This window comes from Lissotriton vulgaris, unplaced genomic scaffold, assembly GCF_964263255.1.
Source record: "Lissotriton vulgaris unplaced genomic scaffold, aLisVul1.2 SCAFFOLD_445, whole genome shotgun sequence".
NCBI lineage: Eukaryota > Metazoa > Chordata > Amphibia > Caudata > Salamandridae > Lissotriton > Lissotriton vulgaris.
Genome location: NW_028241191.1, coordinates 275,195 through 297,179, shown reverse-complemented (window position 1 = coordinate 297,179; position 21,985 = coordinate 275,195). Strand labels below are relative to the sequence as shown.

The following is a 21,985-nucleotide window of genomic DNA, read 5'->3' as shown; positions in this document are numbered from 1 at the left end:
CCCTTTGTGGCGTGTCCAACACAAGCCCAGGAGAGCGGGATGCAGGCTGCATTTTAACGCTGTCCACTTAAGGCACATACAACCAACCTGTTGTGCGAGTGGCCTTTTATGTTTAAAGTTTGGACTAGATCCGCCCCCGGGCCTGCTGTGCTCGACACCCCACCCATAGTGCCTCAGGACCTCTGCACACTTCAATTTATACTTATTTTAGCGTTTTGCAATCATGCTGAAGTCGAACTCATAGCTACAATGGAAGCATTTGGCCCGACGAAAAAGTACATCTGCTCTGTGCAGTTTGTATGCAACATGCGCAGTTAATTGAGGGGGTGGGTGGGGGGCGAGGGGAACGGTGGATAAGTGGTGAGTGCAGAGTGCAGAGTGCAGAGTGCAGAGTGCAGAGTGCAGAGTGCAGAGTGCAGAGTGCAGAGTGCAGAGTGCAGAGTGCAGAGTGCAGAGTGCAGGCAATGTTAATGACAATGCCCATTTATTTTTGATTTAAAGAAAAAAAATGTCATGAGCAATGCCAATAGCTCTACCTTTAATGATGCCGAGACCATTGCATTGCAAATGCTTGTTGATTAAGTTTCCTAAAGTAGAGATACCTATGGCGTCCCAACCCTGAAACCCTTCCAACTTGCTGATTTCCTTCAGCCATGCGCAGTCCCATAGCGGCGTCTGTTTTGTTGGTTTAAGGTCCCACTTAATGGCTTTCGTCGCCCTTTTCCATGCCCCCAGTGTGATTTTAGTAGCCTAGCCTGTCCTTTTCCTCCGTAGATGTAGTGGAGACACATGTGGGTGCCCATGGTGTGCCTTTCCAGCGCGTAAGTGGGTTGTGTGTATCCATTCATTTATGGGGGCCAAGTGTTCCGCCCAATAGTATGTTTCTAGACCTGGCAGTGACATACCCCCATCGTATTGGTGTCTCTGTAGAGTTGCTCATGCTATCCTAGGGTTCTTACCCAGCCAGAGGTATGACCGTAGATCCGCGTGTATTTCTCGAAAGACTGTATTCTTCATGGGGAAATATTCATTCTGAAAGGCGTACAGAAATCTCGGCAATGAGATCATTTTAAACATGGCTGCCCGTCCAAGAATTGTCAAGTGGAGCGTCTACCACCTGCTGGAATCTGTTTTGAAGTTACGTTGTACCCGAGCAATGTTACGGTCGTAGGAAAGGTCTCCGTTCGTTGTAATAAATAGCCCTAAGTAAATGAATCCCTCTCCAGTTGTCTGCAGTCTCTCAGGCAGGGTGGGCCAGCTATCTCTACCCCGAGGATCATAGAGAGTCGATTTATGCCATTTAATCTGGTATCCAGACTTAGCGCCATACCCCTCCAATTCCGTGAACAGTGGCAGTATCGTGGACTCCGGTCGTGTGATATACATTAGGACATCGTCCGCGTATAGGGACAGTTTTTTCCTCCTGTGGCCCCTATCCGAAATCCCGTAATTCCCACGTTCTGCCTGACCGTGCACGCCATCACTTCAATAGAGAAGGCGAACAACAGGGGGGCATCCTTGTCTTGCACCCCTTTGTATAGGGAAGACCTTCGACTTTGTCCCGTTGAGTCTAACCCTAGCAGTTGGGTGCGTGTATAGTAGATTGATTTTGTGTCTGTATTTAGGGCCAAATCCCATGCGTTCCATAACTCCCTATAGAAAAGGCCAGTGGACCGCATCAAATGCCTTTTCGGCATCTAGCGACAGGAACCAGCGAGCAGTTCCTCCCTGCTCTCCACTTCTCAAAGCCAGTTGTGGGTCCTCCGTAAATTAGATCTAGTTGCCCTTTCCAGAATAAACCCAGTTTGGTCAAGATGGACCAGTCCCGGTATGACCCGCTGGAGGCGGAGAGCCAGGATTGTTGCATACAGCTTCACTTCCACATTCAGGAGGGAAATAGGGCAGTAGGACGAGCAGTCCTCTCCTGGCTTCCCGGGTTTGTGGATTGGGACAATAGTGGCCTGTCTAAGGTCTAGTGGGAATTGACCCTCCTCTGCGGCGCCCCGAAAGGGGCCCAGCAGGTGGCGCGTCAGGAGGTCCGCCATTTTCTTGAAGAATTCCGCGGGGAACCCGTTCGGGCCAGGGGCCTTCCCTGCACAAAGCTTGGTCAATGCGATTCTAACTTCCTCTTTGGTTATGTCTTCCTCTAGGTCTAATCGATCCGCCTCCTCTAGAGTCGGGATATCAATATGTGCCATATATTGCAGTGCCTCCTCTTTTGACCCCAGGCCACGTGCTTGATAGAAGGTTCTATAGCTGTCTGCAAATGCGTTCGCTATCTTGATGTCCGTGTGCGCCTACTCACCTTGACCATCTCGCACCTTTTCCACCCATCTATCGTCTCTTTCTCTCCTGCTTAGCCACGCCAACAACCTGCCAGATTTATCTCCTACATCGTATACACGGTGTAGGGTCGCGAGTGCCTGCGACTTGGCCTCCCCTGTCACTAAGTGTCTATATTGAGTTTGTAGGTCTGCAAGGCGTCTAAGGTTCCCTGGGTCCCTCGTTAGTATGTGTTCGCTTTCCATCTTCAGTATGTGCGCTTCCAGTCCCTGTATCTCAGTCTGGACTTTTTTCCTATCTTCCGCCAGTCTACACTGTACCCTATCCCTTAGTACTACTTTAAGTGCCTCCCAAAGGACTACCCGGGAGTCCACTGAGTCCACGTTTTCGGCCAGATATACTTTCACGTCTGCACGTAATCCCGTCAGGATTTCCGAGTTTTGTAGGTCCCAGGCCGACAGTCGAAGTATTTTGGACCCTTCCCTCGATCTCCCACCTATCTCCAGGAGCAATGGCGAGTGGTCTGACACCCCCCGGGCACAGTACTCTGCTAAGTCCGTTACCTGTAGTGCCTGCCGTGCCATGAAGACATAGTCCAAGCGGGAGTACACTTTGTGTGCTCCAGAGAAGGAGAAGGCCTTGGCTTCCGGATGAAGCCATCTCCAGACATCAAGGAGACCAAGCGCAGTTATGGTTTTGGCCAATGGTGTCACAGGCTGTGATCTGTCACAATCGCCTGTCCTGTCTTTCCATTACGTCGTTAAAGTCGCCCCCAAGTATTTGGATTGTGTCAGATGTATTAAGGATGATGTCTGATACTCCCTTCAGAGTGCCTGCCTGCAGTTTAGGTGGGGCCTAGGCCGAAATAAAAGTGTATTCTTGCCTTCCCCACATGCCGCGTACCCCTACGTATGTGCCCTGTTAATCAGTCCATGTCTGTGCCACTCTCATAGGTGGTTCTTTTTTAATCAGGATTGCCACTCCTCGTGAGCCTGTAGTAAACCCTGTGTGTGCTAGGAATCCATACTGTCCCCTCGCCAGGAATGCGCATTTCGTGCCCTGCAGGTGAGTCTCCTGGAGGAACACCACATCGGCCCCTGACCTCTTCACATATTTGTTGACTTGGCCTCGCTTTATCTTACAGCCTAACCGTTAACGTTCCATGTCAATGCCTTAATCCCCCTCTGTGTACGGGTTCTCGTTCTGGGCTACCCATATGCGTAATCTTGGAATAGTAACTGCTTGGATCTTGCAGCCCGGGGTGGGATTTGTCGTGTCGCGCGCGTGTGTGCGCTTGATATGACATGGTGAAAAACATTGCTATCCCTCCATTAAAACATCGTGAACATCCCCAACTTTCCCCCGCTCCCCCCTCCCTACCTTCCTCTCCCTTCGGTCCCACCATCTACCCCCTTCTACGGCAGGACTTATCGGCAGGAAATGGTCTGTCGCCCTCCCCTGGTCTCCCTCCCTTCTCCCTCCCTACCACAACTTAACGAACAAAACACGGTCAGTAAGGATAGTATCCCACTGTACCTACAGTTCTATGTGACAGTTCTATATTAAAAGCGATTAGATACAAAAAATAACCAAATTCTAAATAGCAAAAATAACATTTAGGAGGCGTGTAAGCCACTTGTGTGTCTCCGATCAGTCCAGCCGATATCTCGTCCACCCAGTTGCCTTCTCGCTCAGATGTTAAGGTCTTTGCCTTCGCCCTGCACAGGGGGACCGTCCGTATTGGGGTCCTTTTCCAGTTCATTAATAGCCGCCACCAACGGATGAAGTGAATGATCTTCATCCTCGTCGCTCACTGACGTAGCCTTTCCCGCGTTGTCCTCTCCCTCCGAGCGCTCCTCGGGAGCCAGAGCTCTGAATCTGGAGCCAGCCTGGGTGTCCTGGCGGGGAGTTGCAGAGTCCTGGGTCCTCCTGGGGGTCCTTTGCTGCCATGGGTAAGGTGTCGTTTGTGATGTCCTCGACCCCCTCATTCTGCATCTGCGTTGCGGTTTCACCATCTCCCAGAGGTTGCCATTGGAGGGGCCCTCCGTCTCTGTGTTCCGCCCGTCTTCCTCTCGCCTCCGCGTAGGTGGATGCTCCTCCAGCCACTGCCAAGCGTCTTCCGAGTGAGTGAAGAAGTGCGTCTTGTCCTTGTATATTACTTTAAGCTTGGTTGGGAAGAGGAGCATGTACTGTATCTTCAAGTCTCTAAGTTTGGCTTTCACCGTATCAAAGGATCGCCTCATTCTCTGCACCTCCTGACTGTAGTCCGGAAAAATCATTATCTGAGAGTTCTCGACTCGTATCTCGCCCTGCTTCCTGGCTTCTCGCCATATCGTATCTCTATGGCGAAGTTGAGGAACCTCACTATTATCGGCCGAGGTCTACCTCCCGCCAGTGGTTTGGCCATGAATGCTCTGTAGGTTCTTTCAATGATAAAGCAGTTGGAAAATGACGCTTGGGGCAGGATTTCGATCAACCATGAGCGCAGAAACTCCGCCACATTGGACCCTTCGATTCCTTCCCTAAATCCCACAAAGCGGAGGTTGTTGCGTCTCGCCCTGTTTTCCGCATCATCGGCTTTCCATTGGAGTTGCTTATGAGAGGCCATCAGGTCTTTGACATCCTTCTGCAGGGCATGGATAACGTCTTCCGCTTCGCCGAGCCTTTTTTCGGCCGTGGTAACTCTCTCTGTGAGGTTTCGGAAGTCCTGCCGCAGTAGGTTGACCTCCACTCTCACCTCAGCAACTTTCACCTCCAAGGCAGCCCAAGAGGCCTGAATGTCTTCCCTGGACGCCTGGTGGATTGCTCCCATCAGTAGGGCCGTGTTTGAGCTCGCTCCGGCGCCCTCTCTGGCGTTGGACGGAGGTGCCGTCGCAAATTTATCAATGGGGCCCTTCTTCTGGGCCTTAGCGGCCGTGTCTTTCTTCCCCATTCCTGTACGGTCCCTCAGCCGGTGAGGAGAGAGTGCATGGCCTGTATTCCTTTTGCGGTCCGGTCACCTCTTCGTCCCTCCACTGTGTTGCCCCCACGGAATCTCCTTACAATGTCCAGCTGGTCGTCTCGATCTGCTTTCCTGCGCAGCTCCGGGCAGCTAGTACTACACCCTGAGTGGGTTCTCTTCTCTGTATCAGGCGTCTTGCTGTGACCAGGGCACACAGTATGTCTAATCCGTCACGCCAGTAGGGCTCCGCCAGTCAATGAGGGGGACAGCGCTGCCTCGTCTACCCCTCGCCTTCGGGCCAGTATCACCGGGGGTGCCGCTCTCTCTTGGGCAGGAGTAGTTGCAGTCAGGCTAATGTGGGTCCACTTGCGGTGCGTCGTACTCTGGTCCCCATGGGCCTACCCAACTCAGGTGACACCGCGTGATTCCTGCAGTCGTCCCCGGAGAGGTGGCCCTCAACTTCAGGCCTGCCCCTCACTCTCAAAAGAGAGCGGGCAATTTTATTTTTGGGTCCACGTTCCTCAAGTCGCAGCCTCCGCCGGAGTGCTCAGGCGCCCCAGAGTGTCCTGTCCCCCAGCGCATGTTGCTGGCACTTGGCTGTGGGGGTAGGGGCGAGTACCTTCAGGGATCCGTGCGCGGTCTCCCTCCCCTTTCTGTGTCCCACCAGGGAGCCAGGACGTCCGTCCCAGCTGACCTCTGGCAGGCGTTCATCCCCTGAGTTACCCCCCTCATGGCGTCTCCGGCCCGTTAGGCCGTCTTCTCCGTAGTCCGGCAATGGGAGAGGTGCCTGCGCCACTGCTGTTGTGCGGGCGGTGCACAACGTTCTATGCGTCCTCCCAAGGTGTCCGGCTAGGGTCTCTAGGGCTCATTCACTCATGGCCCTGGGCTGGGGCACTACCTCTGCGGTCCCCTCCTTACCCACACAGGGTCTCGGGCGCTCCGGTCTATGGCGCCGTTCTAGGCCTCAGTGGGCGCCGCCGTCTTGGGTCCGGCTCCGGAGCAGCCCGCCACCAGTTGCTCCGTCCGTTTTCTGGGTCAAGTCACCTCCGGGGGCTGTACTGGGCAGTCTCCAGGGGTCTGTGTACTGTCTGCCACCCTTTTTGAGCGTTTCGCGGCTGTTGGGTGTATGTAGGGATGTCGGATCACTTTCGGCTGGACGGAGCTCCTCCTAGGTTCGGCTTACAGCACCATGTTGCTGGCCACGCCTTCCATGGGCACTACTGCCCCATTTTGCTAGCCTTGTATATGTTATGTTCCATTGCGACTAACACCTACCGTGTGCAACAATATTGTAATTATTCCTTTGGGATATGCACCCATTTATGATCTTCATCCCTTGGTGCGTATTATCCCCTGTTCAGTCCTATTGTATTTTGTCCCGTTCTAATATGACTATAAACGTAAGTGTTCGCACGAACACAATAAAACTTTGTTTATTTTAACTCCCGAGCCAGTTAGACTATCCCCGCTCTAGCTCTTTTCCAGCTACACGCTCATCCTCAACCGAGCGTGTCTTCCGATTGGGTAACCCCGGGTTCTCTGACACTGGCCACGCCCACCCCTCAGGCGTCCCTTTCCGCCTTACGGGGTTACTTATTATGCATGCAAAGCTCCGTGCTGTATCTTCAGGACCCGGTTACAGAGGGTGCATGCAGGTTTCCATTGGGTGCGTGGCGTCGAGGGCGTAAGTCCTATTTTCCCAGTAACAACATGAGCTAAGTACAGATCGCTTGTATCTACTGCTAAAAACTTTATTTCTTATTTTCCTAAGGGTGTGCCTATTTCGCCACCACCCGCCTCCCGAAGTCCATGGTGTGATAGTTTCTCACCATTCAAGTGAGAATATTTTTTATCCCGTTTCCCTGTTTTGACACTGAGTGCCGGGGGGGGTCACAGGCCATTTAGCCCATTGATCCCTTCATGCACACGCGCCACGCTGGGTCCCTGTTAAGTGTTTATTGCCTTTGGCATTGTCTATTGATCGACTAAGCACTTATTTACCCACTCTGGGCGCAGAGTAATACCCACTCTCGGGTTGGGTGTTTAATTTACCGCTATTTACTAGTGTGTTTTTAATGACCAGAGCACAAAGTCACCTACCAATCTTGATATCGCTGACATACCTCTGAAAAGAGAAACCTAATTGTATGTTTCTCTTCAAGTGTGTCTTTGTTCTTTTCTTCACAGGTGCATTTTATTTTTTGTGGTCTCCTTAATTGCGAGTACCGTAAAGGGAATTATTCAATCCCCTTTTTTGCACTTTTATTTTAACCTTTTTCACTTTCACGTCCCTAGGTAAGGGTGGGCCTTAGCGTGCCCATACCGTCGGGGTTTAGTCCACTACAGGTCCTGACGAATGCCAGGTAATTCATAACTAACTTAGGCAGAAACATGTTGACCCACTTATAACTTTATTGCAAATAGCCAAAAAATGTATTTGGGTTTATTTTCCATCACATTTGTATTTAATATATATGTCCGATTGATCAAGTAATAAATCATTTTTGATACAATTCAGAAATTTTTACCCTCACTACCAACTTTAATCTCACTACTAACACTATCACATAGCACTCACATCTTCACATTACCCGCTCCGCAGTAAATCTGGCGTTGAAGCACACTGGGGTGGCATTCAGCCACTCCCAGTGGGGCCCGATGATGAAGCATGTCACCAACCAGGTTGGTGAGTCAGGGCTTTCTATACAAACCAAATTGGGGTTGTATTTCTTCTTTTTGCTCTGGCAGTTTTACCTGCAAGCCGTTAACACTCTTTTCTTGTTATATATGATATACTTGGGGACTAAGAGTGTTGAGGCTTTCTCCCTACCTCTCTTTTTGTTGAACTGCACTGTACTTTTAAACATATTCATCTAAAGCGCAGCATGCCACCATTGCCACAAAAATAAAAATAAAATTTTTGGCCTACAAATTGCTTGTTTTTGGTTACTTCTATTGTTTTGGTACTGTTTAAATGCTTTACACTTGCTCCTTTATTGGAACCTGACTGCTTGAAGCCACAGCAACTCCGGGTTGAGCTGAGATTTGACAAAGAAAGGCCGACTGATCCTCAAAGGGTTGGTAGATTATTAAGCGTCGGTCTCACAACTGCACCATATAATACATCCCATTTCCTCACACTCTTAGTGCATTTATATTTACGTAATTTTAGTGCAACAACACTGCAGATGTTTGTTGTAACCTGATGGTATAATGCATCCTTTCCTTAGTTCCTTGCTTCTCGGCCAGTGTATGTTTGATGTAATGGAATGTCGATGTGCCTAAGCTGTAAGAGTGTCAGTTGGTGTAGGGAGCTGGCTCTGTATATACTATGCCAAAATGTGGTATGGTGTGCACAGATTCCAGTGGATTCCCCAAAGGTATGCAGCGGTACGAGTAGATAGCACCGTACTCTCTATTTGTGGTAGTGTGGGCAAGCAGTATGGCTTTATCAGAGGGTAGTGTTAAGCATTTGTTGTACACACTCAGACTGAACTTGGACCAGTTTGTTCGTATAACAAATATTATTTAGCTATATTTTCTAGAACCAAGCAAGCCTGGCACAGGTAAGTGTATATGGTACTTTTCAAGGCATGTTGAAAAATACAAGCAAGCTGAATGAAAATGTCTTTGTTACAGGTTTGTAAATCTTTTCAATACAGTGGAAATTACTTTGAGATTACTTTTGATTACTTTGTGTGATATGCCTAGATATCACACTGGGACATTTACTAGAGAAAAGGTCAGTAAAGCAGTTTTTTTAATTTATTTGCAGTGTTTCAAGTTCTCATACAAAACCAACTCCACCATTAAAGCAATTTTCACAAGAAAACAGTCAATGCAGTCCTATGGGAGGAAATTAGGTTATCGGTTTCATGGTTAGCACGAGTTTATGGGAGTTGTTGTTCTGGGGTTAGAACCAGGGTTCCCCCAGGGTCGAGGATGCACTCTTAAAGCATCCTCAGCTGCACTAGGGCAGCAGGGTGCAGAGTGCTAAGGCCCAGTGTTATCCAATGGGGGCTAGGGGGCCTCAGATTGGTGGCTGCTCACGAGCAGGCCACAAGGTTTTGGAAGCAAAGTTCCAGGTGATAAGCTCAGGGCAAAGGGGGATCTGAGTTGTTACACAAGGTGCACAGGGGCGGCCAGGTGCAGCCAGGTGCAGGGTGCTGGTTTGGCGTTGGGTGCCCTGTTGATTTCAATGGGGATTCTCTGGTTGCAACAAACACTGCAGACTCGGGACGACCATCTTTTGGAGGTGACCGCTATTTGGTGAGGTACTTTGGTATGCCTAGGGATGCTGGGGCACCATTGGTTGGGCCACCCAATGCCATGGGTTGTCTGGAGTAGGAGTGTCTTTACGTGTCTGGTTTTTGTTACCGGCTCCGGTTGTCTGGATCCTCCAGGAAAGGGCTGCAGGTGTCTTTTGGAGATTCAAGGCTGGTCAGAGATCACCAGATCTCAGGTCCGGTTCGCCAGTAGACCTCCTCGTGGTGTTGGGCCACTCTAACTTGGGCTGTGGGCATCGGGTGCAGACTCTTTGATTTGGCCGGAGCCAGAGTCTGTTGGTGAGCAAATCCGATGGTCACGGGAGACACAAATCTTGGTTTGGGAAGGCAGGGCAAGTCCTCCGGGTTCTTGGGGGCTGCAGGCTGTAGAACATGCCTGGGATTTTGCAGGAGCCAGTTCAAGGTGGGGACAGGCTGATGGGGCTGAAGCCAAGTCAGTCCTCCTCTTAGTTCAGCACGGCTTCTTCGGTCCTTCTTTCTTCTTGTCTGAGGAGGCATGGTTCATGGTTGCCCCTAAATACTAGATTTAGGGGTGTTCCAGGTAGGTTCAGGTTGGGACCAAAGGGTCTCTTCCTTGGGGTGGGTACACCCCCTATTATGCCACCCTCGCCTCCTAACTTGGTTTTCCCACCGATTCTCCCACCGAAAGTGGGGGTCCGAACCGATGGGGTCCAGTTGCTGAGAGCAGCAATTGGCTGGGGTAGCTTACAAAGGCGGCAAGACTGTGCAGCTTCTCCTTCGTGCACCCTGCCCATCCTGGGGGAGGAGGCTTGGCACTTCGTCCCAGGATGTGCATTGTTTCAGGACCCTGAAAGCGTCATGCTGTCAACCCAGGGGTCTAGAAACATGTCTGTTGGTGGCAGCTGAAGAGCAGCCACTCTGCCAGGAAACTAGACTTAGGTCGTTTTTCAGGGGGTATCTGAGTGCCCACTGTGGGGATGCCCACTGAGTGCATTTTTCGTTAAATCCCACACTGGCATCCGTGTGGGTTTAATGTACCGAGAAGTTTGATACCAAGCTTCCCAGTTTTCAATAAAGCCATTATGGCGCTGTGGGGTTCGTAATGACAAACTCCCAGCACCAAATACTCTTAAAGGCATTACTGCATTTACAATGTCTAAGAATGGACTTAGACACGGAAGGGGTACAGGGCTCATGCACCTGTACCCTCAACAGTGTTATAGTGCACCCAGGTAGAGGGGTGGCTCACCTATGACAAGCCAGTTGATTGTAGGCATGGCAAACAGGGATATGTGCCATTTCAACTCTTCATTTTGTTCTGTACCAAAAGGGGAGGGAGGGAGTATATAAAGGTAGAGGGTCCCTAAGGGTGGCACAATAGAAGCTGCAACCCTCAGCTGCCTTCCCTAGTCACAGTGCCCTTGTTACCTATGGTACCTTTTACGTGGGACTTACATGTGGCCATAGAGTTGCCAATTGGGATTTGCAACAGAATAGTTTAGAAAAAGAACATAGGCCCTGGTTGGCAGAAACCCAGGACACACTCGGTCAAAGTACAACAACAGCTTGGCAAAAAGTGGGGGCAATCATGCAAAAAGGGGCACTTTACTACAGCTCTCTCTCTACTCAGGGGTCCAGAAACCTGTTGGATAGTGGCAGATGGCTGGCAACCAGTCGGAAGTCACTCCAGAGTTGGTCGTTTTTCAGGGGGCATCTTGAAGATTCCCTCGGTGTGCATTTTTCATTAAATTCAACACTGACATCAGTGCAGGTTTAATGCGCTGGGAAGTTTGATAACAAACTTCCCAGACTTGGTTAAAGCCATCCTGGAGCTAGGGAGTTTGTTGAGTAACTGCCAACCCATGTGCTCAAAATTACTTCATTACACTTAAAATGTCTGTATAGCACAGACACTGTAGGGGCATATTGCTCTTGCAGCACCTAGACATGGGGCACCCTTCTTTTAGGGCTGGAAGTCCTGCTAGAGGGGTAACTTACCGATGCCACAGTCCGTGTTCGTGGGTATGGCACACCGGGATGTGTGCCTTGTTTACTCTTTAGTTTGGTCTGCACCAAAACACCCAGTCTGCGTTGGCAGGGTGGGGGTGTTAAGGTGAGTGGTCTGTGAGGGTGGCATAATACATTCTGCAGCAGTCTGAGACCTTCTCTGGTCACAAGGCCAGGGGTACTTTTTACAAGGGAATTAGCGGTGGCCCAGAGGGGTGCCAATTGTGGATACAAAGGAACTGTTTCAGAAAAGAACACGTGCTGGGGCCTGGTTAGCAGGCTTCCAGCATACACACAGTCAAGTAGGCATCGGATAGCTTGCAAAAAGTTAGGGGGTAACCATAAGAAAGGGGCACTTTCCTACAGTCTGCAACAATTTTATATATCTGAGGCACGTTTACTTGTAAAAATGTTTTTCTTTTGACAATGCATATGTTCCTTCCTTTGTAACATAACCTTGTTTGTGATTATAAAAATGTGTCTTGTGAAATGCATTGAGCAGGTCTTTCTTTTGTTTTGTAATAGGTTTAGTTGCACACAGTGATTTAGATGAACGAGCGATTGAAGCTTTAAAGGAATTTAACGAAGATGGTGCACTAGCTGTTCTACAACAGTTTAAGGACAGCGACCTGTCACATGTTCAGGTAAAACATGCTTTATTGTTTAGTGGAATGTTTGCAAATCCGTTCTCTAACAATGTATCTTTTTGTCTTGGCTCTACATTTCTGATGTCTACTTCCACTAAAGTGTCTGTTATACGCACCAAAGCCCATATGTTTTCAATTATCGTGCCCAGACACAAGCGCGATAATTGAAAACATATGCTCGCAGTGGTGCGCGAGCACTACTCGCGAGCGTGTTTTTTTTTTTTGTGCAATAGCTAGCGCCCGCCAGCCACAAGACAGCGGGTTAACATCAACAGTGAGATGCAGCACCCATTAGTTTAAAGGATATCTAAAGTAACAGACATTTCAAGTGCCCCTTGACACGCAGAGCGAGCGATGCGCATTTCTTGGAACTAGCTGCACACAGTGAAGCACAGCACACCTGAGAGCAAGCCCCTGAGAGCACGAACACCAGGGCGATGAATCACGGCACACCTGAGAGCAACCACCGAGAGCACGAACACCAGGCCAGTGAAGCACAAGCATGAGAACATGGAAAGTGCACAAGTTAAGCAGCCAACACACACATGCACTTAGTGTGTGCTCGCCCCATCCTCCTTATAGCGTAGTTTCAACTTGTGCCTACTAAGTTTTATTGATGTCTCCGAAAGTGAGCATCTGTCTGCCCGTGGGCGTCCCACCATGCCCGTGAACTCTTCTTGCCCCCGTCACCGCCCACTGCTCTCCACTGGACTTTAGGTACCCTCGCGTGACCCTTACCCCGGTCCGTGGACCCTGGGCCCGTCCCATGTGCTTTGGACTCCATCATATCCCTCCCTCCCTCATGTGGGCTCGTGCCGCGCCCGTGGACTCTGCACCCTCCCGTGGACTTGGGGCTTCCTCACATGGAGTCTGCCCCCACCCGCGGACCTCGACTCCCTCCCTCGGACCTGAAGCTCCCTCCCGTGGACCACCACACCCGCGCACCACCACGCCCGCGCACCACCACGCACACGCACCACCACGCACACGCACAACCAGGCACACGCACAACCACCTCCCCACATCAGTGCACAATTTCTACAGGCACACACACCACCAGCCAGCAGTGCACACGTTAATTGTTAACACATCCACAAATAACTATTGTAGCAATCGCAGTATGGCGCACTTAACTTTTAAACATATTCATTTAAAGCGCAGCATACCACCATTGCTGCAAAAATAAATTCACATGTTCGAGACATGTGGGCTGCTGATTTCATATCTGTGCATAGATCGCCGCCTAGTGTTGGGTCCGGATGATTGCACCTTGTTGTCCTGGAAGAGTCTTCGAAGTATCACAAGATAGGTGGCTCCTCCCTTGGACTGCAGTGCGCATGGGCATCCTCTCCATCTTCAGATTGTTTTTTTTCCGCCATTGGGTTCGGATGTTTTTCCTACACTCTAAGTTCGGAATCGAAAATAAACTTTTTTAAAGGCCAAAAGGCCTTCGGAATCGACGGTATTGTTTCCGCTCGGTGCCTATTACCTCGGATAAACTACCTACTTCTCGCCGGTCGTCGGCGCGGCCTGTTGGGCCTTTCGACGCCACGTGGGCCTATCGTCGATGGAACGGAGTCCATTTAAATTCTGCCCACAATGACATTCCAAGTACCCGCATACTGACAGACATCCAGTATGCAACAAGTACTTGTCACCGGACCATAAAGAAGATTGCCTGGCTTGTGCCCAATTCTGTTCCAAAAAGACGATCCGGAATAGACGGGCCGCTAGGCAAGAGATGCAGAGACCAGCACCAGACCCGGAAAACATTTTCGACAACTACCAAGAGCTCGTCGATGTACAAGACTCGGATCTAGAGATCGTGGCCGTCGAGGACGATCGGAAGAGGAACAGATCCCTCAGGGGCAAACCGTGAGTGCACTGCCCCTAAAACCCACTCTACTGTGAACAAAGGCTCCGGTCGAGGCATCGCCATCAGGCCTTAGCCAAGATCAAGACACTGATTCAATAGCCCTGCATTCAAGCTCTGCTACGAATACCAAGAAAAAGCCTTTTGACATTACAGGCCCAAGTCACGTTCTCAAAAAACTAAAGGTTGTCAATCCAAAGGCTGTCTGACCGAAAGTCATCGTACTGAAAGTCGCAGACCCAAAGGCCGCCCAGACTCGACGTGCCGCGTAAGCCTTTACAACCAAGGGGCATAGACTCAAACGTCGCCCTGTAAAAGCCGGTCGAACCGAAAGCAGTCAAACCAAAGAAGGTTGCGCCAAAGCCAATCGACCCGAGCACAACTGCTCCCAAGAACACAGTCGAACCAAAGAAACCAATCGATTCGACAAAGGACAAACCACAAAGAAGGTCGAAGCTCCTAAAAAAACGGTCGATCCGAAACCAAGCCTCGACCCGAAAAAGGGTGTAAAAACAACTAATCCTACAAAACCAACAACCTGTCGATCCAAAAACAAACGTCGAACCAAAAAAGACAAAACCGAAGGATTGGACTCCAAAACCAAGGACAGTGGAAGAAGTCTTTCACCCTGATCCTATAGAACAGGAACAATCAAAACTGTACATAGACCCTGAGAATGGCAAAGTAACAGTTTACAGAAAAAAGAAGAGACCAGTGGACACTGAAACTTCTTCACCAATTCCTCTAAAAAAAAAAAGAAAGACTCTGCCACTTCTCCACTTAGACCTTTCCAACCTGTCTCTCCTACTATGCCTACCACGCCCTATGCCCCTTACTCTTCAACACAGTCCGAGTATAATGTAGATTATGAAGAAGAGGATCCTGAGCAGGATTTCAACTATCCACAGGATCAAGAGACACAGAATAACCCATGGGAAATTTAAAAAGAACCATATGATACCCATCCCATCCCTGACACCTCCTCCTATCCAGTTAAACCATCACCCACAGATAAAACAGTAGCATTTAACCTACTAGTGAACAGGGCCGCACTATACCACAATGTTGATATGCATAGTGAACCAATAGAGGAGGATTTCCTTTTTGACACATATGCCTCTTCTGAGAGAACAGTTAAAACACTCCCTATGTTAAAGAGTGTACTAAAACACACCAATGACATCTTTAAGGATACAGCTAGAGCACGTGTTATCAACCCTAGAGTTGAGAAAAAATATAGGCCTGCCCCTTCAGACCCCACATACATTAGAGGTCAACTACCACTGGATTCACTAGTTGTAGCTAATGCACGTAAAAGGGCGAACTCCCAAACAACTGGAGAAGCACCACCTCCCGATAAAGAATCCAAAATCCTTGAAGCCTCAGGAAAAAGAGTGGCTGCACAGGCAGCCAATTGATGGAGAATAGCTAACACGCAGGCTCTACTAGCTCGCTACGATAGGGTACACTACGATAGACTAGAGAGCGTAATGCAACATCTGCCTGAGCCATTCAAAGAACAAGCTGATGCTCTTATTCAGGAAGGGAAGCTCATCACATATGCTTCCATTAAATGTGCATTAGACTCAGCAGATATCGCAGCAAGATCCGTTAACACTAGTGTCTTGCTAAGACGACACGCATGACTACGCATCTCAGGCTTTAAAAGCGAGGTGCAATCTACTATTCTAAACCAGCCGGTCAATCCAAAATTTCTCTTTGGACCAGCAGTAGATAATATTCTGGATAAAATGGAAAAAGACACTGAGACTGCAAAGTCAATGGGTGCGTTGCAGTTCCAACAGTATAAACACTCCTTTTGGCGCTCATCATACAGAGGAGCTGCACGAGGCAACACCGCACAAGGTGCCTCGGCATATAAAGCCAATACCCAGTCCAGCTTCAATAAAAGTCCCAATCGAGGTGGATACAGAGGAAATGGCAATAAGGGGAGAGGACGTTGAGGCAATAACAGAATCTCCACTGCCACAAAACAGGGACTTCAATACACTACCTCCAGACCACGAAACACCGGTCGGAGGAAGAATACAACCGTTCCTACCAGTCTGGAACAACATTACCACAGACAGGTGGGTAAGACAAATTATCCAGTATGGCTACTGTCTAGAACTGACTTCTACTCCACCCGAACACCGTCCAATGTCCACAGAACACATCGCTCTCTTACGACAAGAGATGAAAAGTATGCTGGAAAAGGGGGCCCTAGAGCCAGTCCCTCTCCAGCACCAAGGAACAGGAGTATACTCACTATGCTTCCTCATTCCCAAGAAGGACGGGTCCCTCAGACCAATACTGGACCTTAGACCCCTGAACCAGTATATACTTTCGGAGCACTTCCACATGATCACTCTACAGCAAGTCCTACCGTTGCTAAGGCAAGGAGACTTCCTAGCAACCTTAGACCTCAAGGATGCATACTTCCACATACCTATACATCCTTCTCACAGAAAGTATCTCAGGTTCACAATCCAAAACAGCACTATCAATTCAAAGTTCTCCCCTTTGGGGTGACCACAGCTCCAAGAGTGTTCACAAAATGTCTAGCGACAGTAGCTGCACTTCTAAGGAGACAACACATTCACGTTTATCCATACTTGGACGATTGGCTGATACAAGCAAAATCGTACAAACAGTGCAAAAGCCATATGTCTCAAACACTTCAGCTGCTACACAGCTTAGGTTTTTTAATAAACTACCCAAAATCCAACCTACAGCCATCCCACATACAGCAATATCTGGGAGCTACTATAAACACCTAGCTAGCAAAGGCATATCCAAATGCAGCGAGAATAACCAGTATGCAAATGCTCATTCGCAAATTCCATCCACAAGCACTCCCTGTCAGCTCGAGTGTTCATGCAGCTCATAGGCATGATGGCCTCCTGCATTTTCATTGTCCCTCATGCCCGACTTCACATGCGTCCACTGCAGGAATGCCTAGCAAACCAGTGGAACCAAGCTCTGGGACTATTAAAGGACCTAGTGTTGGTAAACAGTCGTGCATACAACTCTCTGCAGTGGTGGAACCAACAAACCTTTCCAAATGATGACTGTTCCAAGAGCAGGTTCCACAGATAGTGTTAACAGCGGACGGTTGGGGAGCCCACGTACTCCAATACACAGTGCAGGTACTTTAAACAACCCAGCAGAAAAAATTGCATATAAACCATTTGGAGTTGCTAGCAATATTTCTAGCTCTAAAAGCATTCCAGAAACCCCTGTACAACAAGACTGTGTTGATCCGGACAGACAACATGACAGCCATGTACTACATACAGAAACAGGGAGGAACGCACTCTACAACTGTCTCACTTAGCGCAAAGCATATGGAAGTGGGCAATTCCAAAAAACATATTTCTCCTGGCAGAACACCTCCCAAGGAAGGACAATCAAATAGCGGATTTACTCAGCAGACACAGCCAGCAGCTACACGAATGGGAGATTCACCCTCCAGTCCTCCAACCATTCTTTCAAAAATGGGGGCACCCAGAAATAGACCTGTTTGCCACAAAAGAAAACTCAAAATGCCAGTACTTTGCAGCCAGGTTCCCACATCCGTTGTCACAGGGCAATGCGATCTGGATGAACTGGTCAGGCAGATTTGCGTACGCTTTTCCCCCAGCTCCACTAATTCCACTAGTGGCACGCAAACTCCGGCAACAGTCAGTAACAATGATCCTGTTGCTCCAACATGGGCAAGGCAACCATGGTACACAAAGTTCCTAGAACTTTCAGTAGTGCCTCATCAAAGACTAAAACTCACACCCAATCTTCTGACTCAGAGCCATGGAGAAATCAAACACCCAGATCCCAATCAGTTGAACCTAGCGATCTGGCTCCTGAAGTCTTAGAGTTCGGATACCTTAACTTGTCTCCAGACTGCATGAACATTATTAACCCCTTAAGTGCTGCTGACGGCCAATAGTCGTCAGCAGCGCTACCTCCCCAGTGCTGCGCACGACCATTGAACGTCCATTCAGCACTAGTTCTAATGGACAGCGCAGCACTGGGGAGAAATGTTTACACGCAGCTAAGGTGTTAAGGAGGCAAGAAGGTCAACAACTAGGGCATGTTAAGTGGCTAAATGGAAAAGATTTGTTATTTACTGTAACAATAACCAAATCAATCCATTAGATGCTTCTATACAAAACATCATATGCTACCTGTTGCACCTTCAAAGGTGCAACCTAGCTTATTCTTATATAAGACTACACTTAGCTGCTATAGCATCATACCTCCAAAACAGACAACACCTTTCACTGTTTAGAGTACCAGCAATAAAAGCGTTCATGGAGGGCCTCAAAAGAGCAATTCCTCCAAAAAACCCACCCTCACCAGTCTGGAATCTAAGCGTTGTACTCACCAGACTTATAGGGCCTCCCTTTGAACCCCTACATGCATGTGAACTACAATTTCTCACATGGAAGGTGGCTTTCCTTATTGCTATTACCTCACTTAGAAGAGTTAGCGAGCTACAAGCACTGACTATTCAAGAACCCTTTATGTAAATACACGCAAACAGGGTAGTACTTAGAACAAACCCTAAGTTTATGCTAAAAGTCCTATCCAATTTCCACATCATCCAATCTATAGAACTGCCAGTGTTCTTACAAAATCCAGTCAGTAGCTGAAAGAACCCTACACACCCTAGATGTCAAAAGGGCTCTGCTATATTATGTTGACAGGACAAAGGCATTCAGAAAAACAAAACAGTTGTTTGTTGCATTCGCACCACAACACAAAGAAAATCCCATATCAAAGTCAGGAATAGCCAGATGGATAGTTAAATGCATTCAAATATGCTATAAAAAAGCTAAACACACTTTAATAGTCCCCCCTAAGAGCACACTCCACGCGCAAAATGGGGGCATCCATGGCTTTCCTAGGAAATATTCCCCTTGAGGATATCTGTAGAGCAGCCACATGGTCTACCAAACACACTTTCACAAAACATTGTGTAGACGCACATTCCAACAGCAAGCTGCTGTAGGCCAGGCCTGTCCTCAAAACTCTTTTTCAAACTGCTGCAGCTGGCACAGGTAGCCACTGCTATAGGAAAACCAACGATCTCGACGCAAGCGAAAGCACTGGTGCCCCCCTCGAAACAAAAGTGTGCATTACTTTGGTCGGATCGAAGGCCTTGGAGCCGTCGGCGCCGACGAAGCAGAAGGGTGTTGTCAATCCGAAGACACAGGTCAAGGGCGTCGACGAAGTCTGCCACGCCAAAGACAAAGGTCAAGGTGGTCGAACCGAGTAAATCGGCGCCGAAGGTGGTCGACACAAACGAGGGACTCGGTGATCCGAAGGTTCTCGAGACTCCGCGTCAACATGGCACGGCCAAAAGCGGCACGACCCACGAGGCCACGTCTAGTGGGGCCTTGAAGACTCCCGTCGACTCGGCGCGTCCGTCCGCCGCTTTCTCCAAGCAGGTGGCGGACTCCCTGAAGCACATCAAGGAGACTGGTTTGACTGTCGGCCTGAAAGATCCTCCACCTTTGAAGCCGGTCGAGAAACCTCAAAAGGCGTCGACGCCCATTCTCTTCACGCTGCCGCCGAAAGTGGCGCCGAAGGCTTTCACCCCTAGGATGGGCGCCGGCGTGCCCGAGAAGGTGCCCTCGGCGCCGAAGTCGACGACAGTGGTCCCAACATTAAAGCATCGACAGTCTTCGTTGGAAGAACAACAAGAACACTTTATCGATGCCGAAACAGGCAGACTTTCCCTCCATAAACTGAAAATTGCCCCGGAACAGTCGATGGAGTCCTACAAAATTCCTTTGAAGAGAAAGGATTCCACTTCGACTCCTGTTCTTGTGGAACCACTTTCTCCACATGGCCATGATGTCTCTCCCACTTACTCTGACATGGACGCTGGGGATGGTGATGATGACGATGAATACAGCTATCCTCACTACACCGACCCTGATGATACCAGTGAGCCCTGGGCAGCTGGTGCTGATCCAGGTGATCTTCACTCTACCCCAGACACTCAACTTTATGCTGTAAAAAGTCACCTACAGAGGATTCAGCGGCGTTTAATGCCCTCATTGAAAGGGCGGCTAAGAATCATGACGTCCAGCTCCATGCTGACCCCATTGAAGTGGACTTTCTTTTTGACACCTTTTCCGTCTCAGAAAGAACTGTCAAGACTCTGCCTATGTTGAAGGGTGTCTTAAAACATGCTGGGGAGATCTTTAAAGAGCCTACCAGAGCCAGGGTGATAAACCCTATGATTGAGAAGAAGTATAAACCAGCGCCTACTGACCCTACGTACATCAAGGGACAGTTGCCTTTGGACTCTCTTGTTGTTTCAAATGCCCGGAAGAGGGCTAATTCTCAAACAACGGGTGATGCTCCTCCCCCAGATAAAGAATCTAAGGTGTTTGAGGCATCATGGAAAAGGGTGGCAGCTCAAGCGCCAATATATGGCGCATTTCAAATACACAAGCGCTTCTAGCGAGGCATGACGGGGCACACTATGACACACTGGAGACCCTGTTACAGCACCTGCCAGACGAATACAAAGAGGCAGCTGAGATGCTCATCCAAGAGGGGAAGTTGATATCCAATGCTTCCATTAAATGTTCGCTGGACGCGGCTGATACCGCGGCCAGAGCTGTCAACACTAGCGTCATGCTGAGACGACATGCCTGGATCAGAATCTCTGGATTTAAGCCAGAGATACAGACCACCATTCTTAATCGGACTGTAAACCCTGATCATCTGTTTGGCCCAGAGGTGGACACCACCTTGGAAAAGATAAAAAAAGACACTGAAACTGCTAAGTCCATGGGGGCCTCGCAGTCCCAGCAGTTCAGGGGTGGTTCTTTTCGTCGCTCAAGCGCTAGAGGTGTTTCCAGAGGCCAGCTCTCACAAACCACGCAGTACTATAAAGGCAACACGCAGTCCACATACACCAAACAAAACCGTGGTGGATATCGTGGAAACCGCACCAAAGGCAGAGGTCGTGGCAACAACAACTCCAGATCCTCTGCCACTAACAAACAGTGACGCCTTGTCACTGCCCCCCAACCACACAACACCGGTCGGGGGGAGACTTCAACAGTTCCTGCCAGTCTGGAAGTCCATCACCACAGACAGGTGGGTCACACAGCTTATACAGTACGGTTATTGTCTGGAGTTAACATCCACTCCACCCAACATACCCCCAAGACACCGTCCTATGTCCGCGGAGCACTTGCACTTATTGCAGCAGGTGGTCCTCGTCATGCTGCAAAAAGGGGCAATCAAGCTCGTGCCTGTGAAAGAAAGAGGCACAGGAGTTTACTCACTGTACTTCTTGATACCAAAAAAGGACGGGTCCCTCAGACCCATACTGGACCTCAGACCCATACTGGACCTCAGACCCCTCAATCAGTACATTCTATCGGAGCACTTTCACATGCTGACCCTGCAGCAAGTACTCCCGTTGCTCAATCAGGGGGATTTTCTCGCAACCTTAGACCTAAAGGATGCGTATTTTCACATTCCGCTGCACCCGTCACACAAAAAATACCTCCGGTTCACCATCCAAAACCAACATTACCAGTTCAAGGTTTTGCCTTTTGGGGGTTCACCACGGCACCCAGTGTGTTTACGAAGTGCATGGCGACGGTGGCGGTGCACCTAAGGAGACAGAACATTCACATCTACCCTTATCTGGATGACTGGCTCATCCAGGCAAAGTCGGCCCAGCAGTGTGCCGCCCAAGTGTCCCACACCATTCACCTTCTTCACGATCTGGGATTCTCACTGAAGTACCCAAAGTCCCACCTGCAACCCGCCCACATACGGCAGTATCTGGGTGCGACGGTAAACACTCTGGCAGCCACAGCTCAGCCAAATTCAGCGAGGGTCAGCAGCATTCTATCGCTGATACAGAAATTCAGACCAACACTCGCTTCCAGCACGAGTGTTCATGCAGTTGATAGGCATGATGGCCTCCTGCATCTCCATAGTCCCGCCCGCG

The 21,985-nt window shown here is 49.3% G+C and overlaps 1 protein-coding gene across 1 annotated transcript in view; it reads left to right on the top strand.

Annotated features, from left to right (window-relative positions):
- LOC147672029 (heterogeneous nuclear ribonucleoprotein Q-like) overlaps positions 1–21,985 on the top strand; it is a gene marked incomplete at its 3' end in the record, with an annotated part of 340,845 nt that overhangs the window by 102,906 nt on the left and 215,954 nt on the right. The window contains exon 3 of the mRNA XM_086948045.1: positions 12,004–12,122. Coding sequence (XP_086804171.1) covers positions 12,004–12,122 — 119 coding nt within the window. The remainder of the gene's footprint in view (positions 1–12,003; positions 12,123–21,985) is intronic.